Source organism: Mytilus californianus, unplaced genomic scaffold (assembly GCF_021869535.1).
Source record: "Mytilus californianus isolate M0D057914Y unplaced genomic scaffold, xbMytCali1.0.p SCAF_4, whole genome shotgun sequence".
In the NCBI taxonomy this organism is placed as follows: domain Eukaryota; kingdom Metazoa; phylum Mollusca; class Bivalvia; order Mytilida; family Mytilidae; genus Mytilus; species Mytilus californianus.
Window position 1 is genome coordinate 72366166 of NW_026262690.1, and position 10174 is coordinate 72376339.

At 30.2% G+C, this 10174-nt stretch overlaps 1 protein-coding gene across 1 annotated transcript; it reads left to right on the top strand.

The window, feature by feature from the left end:
• The first annotated feature begins 222 nt into the window (after nucleotides 1–222).
• LOC127738469 (uncharacterized) lies at nucleotides 223–9497 on the top strand. Its single transcript, XM_052249733.1, has 9 exons — nucleotides 223–277; nucleotides 885–1046; nucleotides 1640–1768; nucleotides 2704–2865; nucleotides 3674–3802; nucleotides 4406–4540; nucleotides 6171–6299; nucleotides 7287–7375; nucleotides 9445–9497. Exons 1-8 carry the CDS (start codon nucleotides 232–234, stop codon nucleotides 7352–7354), a joined length of 960 nt encoding a protein of 319 aa, XP_052105693.1. The 5' UTR covers nucleotides 223–231; the 3' UTR covers nucleotides 7355–7375; nucleotides 9445–9497.
• The last annotated feature ends 677 nt before the right edge of the window (nucleotides 9498–10174 follow it).

The following is a 10174-nucleotide window of genomic DNA, read 5'->3' on the forward strand; positions in this document are numbered from 1 at the left end:
TTGTATAAAGAATTAGACAACATAAAGTATCCAAAATTCTAATGAAGTGGGAAACAAATCATGTTTTTTTCCATAACATCAAAGTATTAACTGTAGATTAAATATTATAATTATGTAAGAAAAGAAAACAAAACCGTACAACATTACTTTTACATGCAACATGGTAACATATTGTTGTTTGCATTTACTATATAAAGTGCACCAGAGAGTCAACATCACTTATCCTTAAACATGAGTCGGTTGATATGTATGCTTTTCCTAGTGGTTGCTGCGGCAGGTAATATGTTTGATATAGTATGCTGATTGCCACTTAAAATAATATTTTACAAGTAAATGTAAATTCGCGAGTTATTGTTAAATAGTTTATCTTTAACATCGACATCACATCTTCTTATTTAGATTTATTTCTCAAATGCTAAATATTAAACTGTAGACTTAAAACTTTATTTGTAAGTTAATTTTCTTGAAATATAGATTTCATTACTCGTTTTAATTAAAAGTAAAGAATGGATCATGACCTAAAAAGCTCACCTCGCCACGGTAATACAGAAATCTAGATACATTTTTTTGTTTGCTTATATTAAATTATTCCTCTTTACCATCTTTTGAAATATTAATACAATGTAGCATGATTTAATTTAAAATAAGATTCAATGTATCATTTCAAAATAGAATATGATAAAAACCCTTTTGCGGAAGCCGTAATCTAGTTTTTTATTTCAATGTCTGCTGAGAATTTATTTCAATTATCAAACAAAACATGTTGATTTGTTCTATATTTTGTGGAATAAATGTTTACCTTTTCAAGAGAATGTTTTCACTAATATAACAGAACTAAAATTTGTTTTCATCAGAAAATTTGAACTGTTTGTCTTTAATAACAGCTTACGACTATAACAGTAATTCTAAGACAGTGATTGTGAAGCATTCAGCCCTTGGTGACGAGTACGGTATCGGGATCCCATCCGTTGTAAGTTACTCGGATTTCTCCAATAAATACCATGGATTCAAAATCAGTAACGGTAGATTTTCATTTGGAGGTATAGGTGAGTAAGTTTCAAAACTTGATTATTATTGATAAGTTACTAATAATATCTTAATGCATAGAATTAAATGTATTTATCAAGTAGTAGATTTCAATATTTACGTTGAAAAACATATAGTGCGTCAATAGATTAGGTGAATTACTGATTGTACTTTTTCCATTTTTAAATTCAATTATTTGAAGCTAAATGTAATGTCCACTAATATTGTTCTTCTACAACACTAGGACATCACCGTAATTTAACCGGGAATCCAATAACCTTTATTGTTTAAGGTACATATTTTATGGACAAATAGTTGTTTGATGTCCTTCCATCTTAAATTATCAAACTGTATAAATCATTTTTGAAGCTGAATGTCATGTCTTATAATAATGTTAACTTTAAATACCAGGCAATAAAAGTTGATATATTGCATCGTTATTCGATTGTGAACAAATAACCTTGAGAGAATATAACTTGCAGATAAATAGTTAAAATGTTTACTTTAATCTTGAATCAGCATACCGGATATAAAAAAATTAAGAGGTGTTCTCCAAAATTCCTCAATTCACACTGCTGATTGTTATCAACAATATTATGAAATATATTTTTAGCATACAAACTGAAATGTGGACAACAAAGATTTTACAATGTATGGAGTAATTGCTGGTCAATTTATCATAGCAGAAGTGTCTGTTTTGATCGACTCAAGAAGCAAAGTCTCTTTGTAGATTACCCCGGAGGTAATAAAATTTGTTATGTTCTTGATTTGAACTCGCCTTTAGTAGAACCTTACGAAAGAAAGCTTTCTGCCATATTTCATTGGATATAATTTGACTGATATTATAATAATAAGCAGCTAAAGGCAAAGAACAGGTTTGATTAGAGTCATTGCTTGCTATGGAAAACAAAAACAAAAACCCCCAAAAAACAGCTCGAACCCTTTTAAAATAATTTTTATTTGATTGTCAAATGAATGAGATAACATAAAAGATACCTTAACAAAAATATGAAGGTAAATAAAAATAGGGGTTTATAAAAACTGACATTACCAAACGCTTGGTTATATCATCCAAACGAACGACTGGAAAACAACTGTCATTTTTCTGACGTAGTACAGGTATTTTCCAACACAAAATGGTGATTTATTGACATACAAGTATTACAATGATGACTATGATGTCGCAGCAAGGATGTGAAATTGTCATTAAAGATTACTTGTGACAATTTGTATGCACAGGAATCATTTTAAAAAGAATTATTGTGTTAATCTGTTTCAAAAAAGAAAGGAAGAAGATACCATATGGATATTCAAACTCATAAGACGAAATCAAACTCACAATGCCATGACAAAAATTAAAAAACGATCAAAAGACAAACAGTATACAAAACTAAAAATAGAAAATTAAAGACTGATGAACACGAATCCCATCAAAAATCAGCGGAGATCTCATGTATTTCGGAGAGTTAATCATATACAGATCCATAGTGGTACTTCTGGGATTGGTCATGTCAGTTTCAAAAATCTCAATATTAATGTAAAGCATTGTTTCTGGATCCAACTATAAAGACTGAAAAAACATAAAAAAAACGCATGTTAGTAGAAATTTGTACTTATAATGAGAGTAGAACAGGGCATTCACAAACATAAATGTAAACATTTATACTTAAATAAAAGGTAACATCATTGACGATGGTTATAAGGCAGTGGTAGTGAAGAATGCAGTCTATGGTGACGATGATGATATTGGGTATGGTTCTGCAGTAAGTTATTTGGATTATTTCAACAAATTCCATGGATTCAAGATCAGTGATAACAGATTTTCATACGGAGGAAAGGGTAAGTAAATTTAAAACTTGATGATTAGTGACAAGTTACAAACTATATCTTTATCAATAAAATAAAATTATCAATCAATAAATTCATCATAGATACTAAGATTAAAATATTGTACGCTAGACGTGCATTTTGTCTACAAAATACTCATCAGCGACGCTCGAAACAAAAAAGTTATAAAGGCCGAATAAAGTACGAAGTAGAAATAATAGATTTCTGTATTTAAGTTGAAAAACAAATGATAATAAATTAATATATGATGCCATATTGGATTGAGTGGATTGATAAGTGCACAATTTACATTTGTGCAAATACATTTGTGAAGCTAAGTGTCATGTCTTTCAATAAATGAGAAGCAAAAGATACCAAAGTGATATTAAAACTCATGAATAATTTTCACCTCAAACACTAGGAAGTTACCGTAATTTATTCATTTCATCGTACTTCCTCTGTGAAAAAAAACCAATAACCTTGTGAGATTATATCTTGCAGTTAATAGTTGAAATGTCATCTTTCATCATGAATCACTGTACCGTACATAACAATATATCATGTGTTTTCGATATATGATTGTTCTAGAAATAGTCGTGCCCAAGAACCAATCCCAGCAAAACTTACTAATACCATTGTCTATAGGAGATTTTATTTCTTATATACTTTTCAAGTCTCGCTATGTATAATTTATATACATTTATATGTTTACCTCCAATTACAAGTGTATTCTATAATTGTTTTGTTAATGTACGATAAGGTGATCCATATATGTAGCATGTTTGATTTTTATTTATTATATCATGGTTTATATTTATAGCATACACACTGAAGTGTGGACTACAAAGATTTTACAATGTATGGGGTGGCTGCTGGTCTAATTATCATAGCAGAAGTGTCTGTTTTGACCGACTCATGAATCAAAATCTCTTTGCAGTTTACCCCGGAGGTAATTAACTTTCCTCTGTTTTTTATTTAAATTCGCCATTTTTAGAACCTTACGAGAAATTGCTAATGAACTTGACGAGATTGCTTAAGAACCTTCCGAAATATAGCTATATTAATATGAATATAACTTCACTCAATCGGTTTACTAACATTGATTAGAACGTTCTTAACCGGTCAAAACGTTCTTGTATAAGCCTAAAACAAAGAAAGTAAAAATGCGTTAAATTCTGAAAACTACAAAGGTAAGTTATTGAAGATGAAAGACTTAACAACATATTTTGTGTTATCTTATTAAATATACGACAATGATGAGCAAATAAATAGAGCACAGACAAGGTTTATAATGAATGAGGTAACAAATATTGACATTTAAATATAACTATGATGACTATGTCGTCAAAGGAAGGATGTTAAATTGTCTTATGTGACATTAAACGGTTATTTGTGACCATCTGTATGTTTAAAAAATATCGATATCGATTTATTTTTCAATCGCTTAGGTTTGACGAATTTAAAAAAAACACATGTGTCATTAGAAATCCATACATATAAAGAAAACAGAATTGGATATACATACAAATGTTAACTGTATACTTAATAACAGATTACGACTATGATGGTGCAGTCTATGGTGACGATTACGATATCGGGGTAGGGTCCGTTGTAAGTTATTTGGATTACTGCAACAAATTCCATGGATTCAAAATCAGTGATAACAGATTTTCATACGGTGGTACAGGTGAGCCAATTTACATTTGATGATCATCTTGTTAAGGAACAATATCATGCATATTAAATTTAGTGTATCCATCCATGTTATTGCTTTTATATTGAAATATAAATTTAATTATGAAATATTAAAGGGTGAAGTAAACTGATAGATATAAGAAGATGTGGTATGAGTGCCAATGACATTTCTTCCTCCAAGTCACAATTTGTAAAAGTAAATCATTATAGGTCAAAGTACGGCCTTCAACACGTATATAGCTCAAACAACAAAAATAAATGTGAAAATGTATTGACATACTTAACACTTATCAAAGGTGGTATATATTAAAAATAGTGAGACTAGATATAGGGCCCCAAAAATGACTAGTGTAAAACTATTTAAACTGGAAAACCAACTGTCTAATCTATATAAAAAACGAGAAACGAGAAACAATTATGAACCACATCAACAAACGACAACCACTTAACATCAGGTTCCTGACTAAGGACAGGTGCAAACAAATGCAGCGGATTTAAACGTTTTAATAGGCACCAACCTTCACCCTTCCTGAAATAATAGTGTAACATCATAACATAGACATACACACTATAGAATATCAATTGAAATGGCTTAACTCAATCAAAAGACATATTAACAAAAATAAGTGAACATACACTGAACGAATAAATTTGATCTATGACACAATGTTAATACAAAATTAGTAAAACAAGGGGGTTAGATGTTAAACAATATCAGAAAGACAACCATAACCTTGGACAAAATGCCGCCAAATAAAATAACGTACACAGATAAATGAAAATAATTTTGTTGTAAGGTATACATGGAGTACGGAAATAATTTTTACAAAATAAATAATTTTGCTGTTCCTAGTACTAGAACAAAAGTGAAAATTTATCGTCATACTAAACAGTTATCAAAGGTGGTATATATTAAAAATAGTGAGACTAGATATAACACTAAATAAGTAAACATTAAATAACAAAAGTACATTACAAATTGTTTCAACAGGTCAAATTTGAGAGTACTCGCAGTTACTGAAAGCTAATTAAAAGCCAAAAACAAATAATAATAAAAAATCATGCTTCAGAGACTAAAATCAACTAGAACACATCCCAGGGATTTAGTGTTTTAACGTCATGGACAGTCAAAATGGATGTGTATTAATACATCCCAAAAAACCGTTTGAAAAGAATACAAATTTAGTTATGTTTTTATTTGCTGATGACAAAATCGATATTTGTGCCAATGTAAACTATATTCAAAGATCTAATTACAACATTGGTACGATAACCTTTACTAATAAGTTTGTTTGAAGGTTCGATGAGTTTACACGGATCACATACACTATACAGTAAAACCAAAATTTAAAGCTAAATGTGAGGTTCAAATTTCACCTTTCAAGAAGTAGAGTAAAAAGTGTATACACAAATAACATTTCTCGAATTACAGGAAAATACCCGTTATTTTTCATTTTCATCGTAATCTGATAGAAATAAATCATTATGTAATGTATAAATTGTATCTAGCAGATAAGTAAATTTTATTTTTAATTCGATTTTAAAGCAAAGTTCCTAATATATGCTTAATTTTACTGATAATTGTAATGAAAATATCATGCAATGTATTTACATATTTACAGCTTACACATTAAGATGTGGACTTCAGCGATTTTACAACTTATGGGGTAATTGCTGGAATTCTTATCATAGCAGAAAGGTCTGTTTTGATAGACTGAGGACGCAAAATCTCTTTGTTGCTTACCCCGGAGGTAATTATTTTTTGTGTTCTTGAAACTAAAATTTGCCATTTTTATAACCTAAAAAGAGTTATTGGTACTTTCACTGAATCAACATTAATATAAAAAAGAGATGACAATAATAGTCCGTTGTTAAGACTTTATATGATAAGTTATTTCTTGTATGGTAAAACACGAAGATATCAAATCCAAACGTTAATTTTTTGTCAATTAAATGAGAATATCGTATTATATTAGTATTTAGTTACAAGAATGACAATTATGATGTTGCAAAGATAACAAGATGTGATTTGTAAGAACATTTAGTCATTTGTAATAAAGTTATATGCTATCAAATCCTTAAATGAATGACATTATTTCAAAAGATCTGAAAATATACAATCTAAGTCTCCTTTCTCTTGCTATATTATATTGTCAGTCCTGTACACCGGTATTCTTCATTCAAAACTAAAAGACAGATTGAAAGATTGTTGTATCATAAAAAAAGAATAACCAACAATCGATACATATATCTTGGTTTAGGAAAGAATAAATCATAATTTATGAAACAACCAGTCTAATTCAAGCAACGATTTTTCTGAATTTGTAGGACTCTTCTTGACAACTTGTTACTTTATTCACATAATACAAATTTCAATGTGAAGGTTCTAATGTGAATATATTCTATTTGTTGGGGGTCAAATAGATAAAACATTTTGGTATAAGAATGGCAATATCTGTGTCGCCTCGAAATTGAAAGTTATCAAATTTTACAACAAATGGTCATTTGTAATAAATCAAATTGATTGTTTACAACACCCAAAGACAACCAGTTATAAATCATATAATATATCTTGTCTTTCTCTCACAAAAATCAAATTATTAAGAATTTATTTAGAAAGTAAGCGTATACTGGTGTTTATTATTTAATCGCACCAAATGTTAGGAGACATCCGTAACGGCAATAATGTAAGATACTTCCTTACAAAAAAATTAGCCATTGCTTTCTCTTAAAAACAGGTTATGACTACAATGACGGTTCTGTGACAGCGGTTGTGAAAAATGCAGTCTCTAATGATCTTTACTAAGAAAAAACTACGATAATCAAGGTAATTTGATATTTATACTGTTAACCTTTTACGTTTAGATAAAGATTTTATTCCTTATCTTGTCCCATTTATTTTGTAGTTTTATAGGAATGTCTTTTCGAAGCAGTATTGCATTTCATCAGAATACAATTTTTACCGCAGGAGTGATTTATTTCAATATTTACTATTGTTTTGTTTTCTTTTAAAAAACGAAAATGACATGATCACTGTACACCGTATACAATGAGAGAGATGCCAAGCACTTAATGAGAATGACATAACAATTTTACAAAAACTATTTTTTTTCATGTTGAAATTGTTAATTAAAGTAGTTTCAATTCAATACATATTATATGGTATAAAATTAAGATGACATATATTGAAATCAGCAATACTCAGGTGAAACTGCTTGCTTTAATTAGTTGTTTTTCTGTTGGATTGATAAGAGGTATTCCATGAACAATATTAAAACAGTTCTTGACAAAATCAAAACAGAATAAACTCCATCTAGTTTTGGTAACCCATGTTTGGTTTTCGTTGTAACTGTTTAAGACAAAATATGTCAATTTATTATTTGTAGCATCTTAGTGTTTTTGTTTCATTTCATTATATGATGGATTCCACCGATTTATATAGGAACTACTTAAGAAGAAAGAAAAGAAGTTAGCAGTATCCTTTAACTTAACTTTTTGCTATATAGATAATGTTCTCTCAATAAATAATTCAAAATTTGTTGAATATGTTGAACACATCTATCCCATCGAACTTGAGATAAAGGATACAACAGATACAGAAAGGTCTGCCTCATATCTTGACTTACATCTAGAAATTGACAATAAGGGTCGGTTGAAAACAAAACTGTACGACAAAAAAGATGATTTCATCTTCCCAATCGTGAACTTTCCATTTCTATGTAGCAACGTGCCAGCAGCGCCTGCATACGGAGTATATATCTCCCAGTTGATACGATATTCCAGGGCTTGTATTTCCTATCATAATTTCTTTGATAGAGGGTTGCTGCTCACAAGAAAGCTATTAAACAAAGAGTTCCAAGTGGTGAAGTTGAAGTCATCCCTTCGTAAGTTTTACGGACGCCATCACGAGTTGGTTGACCGTTACGGAATATCTGTTTTACAGATGATAGCGGATATGTTCATAATGTACAATCCGTCCACTTTTTTCGATTGTGACCTTCCGAATTAGACTTATTACCGGGTTTGTACTAACATGAGCAACACGACGGGTGACACATTTGCAGCTGGATCTGCTTACCCTTCTGCAGCACCTGAGATCACCCCCAGTTTTTGGTGGGGTTCGTGTTGCTCAGTCTTTAGTGTTCTATGTTGTGTTTTATGTACTATTGTTTGTCTGTTTGTCTGTTGGTCTTTTTCTTTTTTAGCCATGGCGTTGTCAGCTTTTTTTCGACTTATGAGTTTGAATGTCCCTCTGGTATCTTTCGCCCCTCTTTTACATCGGTAAATTATTGTTGTCTCTAATATACCTAATATATATCACCGGGTCGATTCCAATGCTGGTGGATATTCCGTTAACATGGGTATATACAGTCCAGATCGACGTGAAATAGCTTCGATATGTTCCTTTTCTGTAAAATTTCTTTTTATATTACGTTAAAACCATTCGTAAGACTACGGTTATTCTATGAAGGCAACATGTTAATGCATTCAGTATATTGTGAACTTCCACAAGCGTAACGTATTAACTGAAATATACCTAAATCATTAATGTCATTAGCTTTTCAATACAGGTTAGGTTTGTAATCGATTTGGTTTTGATTTGAGCGCCACTAATGAGTATAAAGAAGATAAAATGCGAGTCTGGCGACCTAAGTTATATGCTGGAATCTTGTATGAGTTTTAAGTATCAGTAAAGTGCATTCTCAGCTACAGTAGTTATAGTAACTAGTAATATTGTGAGCGTACTTGATGAAGGGTTTTATGATAAACTTCTTCCAGCACTCTCAATTTCTAATATTAAGAATGTAAGCATACACAATTTAAGCAAGAAAAACATGTGCACAAAAAATTACAAAAGAATAACAGTTAACTAATATTTTTCATATTTTTTTGTAGGGTGCGGAGTACCAAGTACCTTTAAATGACAATAAAAGTATCTAAATGTTGAAGTGTTTTGTTGTAATATTTCTACTGTCAAATACACAGATTTATCATCTCCGCCGTATGTCTTGATAAGATGTAATTAAGACTAAAACAATATACTGAGAACAAAACTTTACGTCAAATTGGATGATTTTAGCTTCCCAAATGTGAATTTTCCGGTTTTATTTAGCAAAATGACAGCAAAGCCTACATATGGGGTATATGATTTCCAGTTTTTACGGCCAGTAATCACCTTTAAATTGTACATTGTAGCCAACAAAAGACAAAAATCAATGATAAATTTAACAAGATTGATTATTCAATTTTACAAGAAATATTTTACAAGTATAAATGTCATCTTAATTGTTAAAATATGTGAATGTCCGCTCCTATAGTCTTGTTTTCTGTGGAATTCTTTTCTAACTGTAACGGAATACAACGGAATATGTATATGTTATTAACGTGAATAAAAGTGTCAATCCAACAACTCCAGAGATCTTCTTGTAATAATTCTATATTTCTGAATCTTAGTACAATTCATCGTCTATATATATAGTTACAACGGAAACTTCTAGAACACTGTAGAAGTGTCAATTACGCATCGTAGTTAATGATTATTCTGGAATTATTACGTAAGTCAAGTAGAAAGGTCTAATCATTCCATCAGTAACTATGATTTTCAGGAACAATATATACAAAAAGG

Bases quoted from the DNA above. Each gene is read 5' to 3' on its own strand.
- LOC127738469 (XM_052249733.1), top strand. From the start codon at position 232: ATGAGTCGGTTGATATGTATGCTTTTCCTAGTGGTTGCTGCGGCAG. The intron at 3,803-4,405 runs GTAATTAACTTT...ACTTAATAACAG, and splicing joins CTTTGCAGTTTACCCCGGAG to ATTACGACTATGATGGTGCA. The intron at 6,300-7,286 runs GTAATTATTTTT...TCTTAAAAACAG, and splicing joins CTTTGTTGCTTACCCCGGAG to GTTATGACTACAATGACGGT.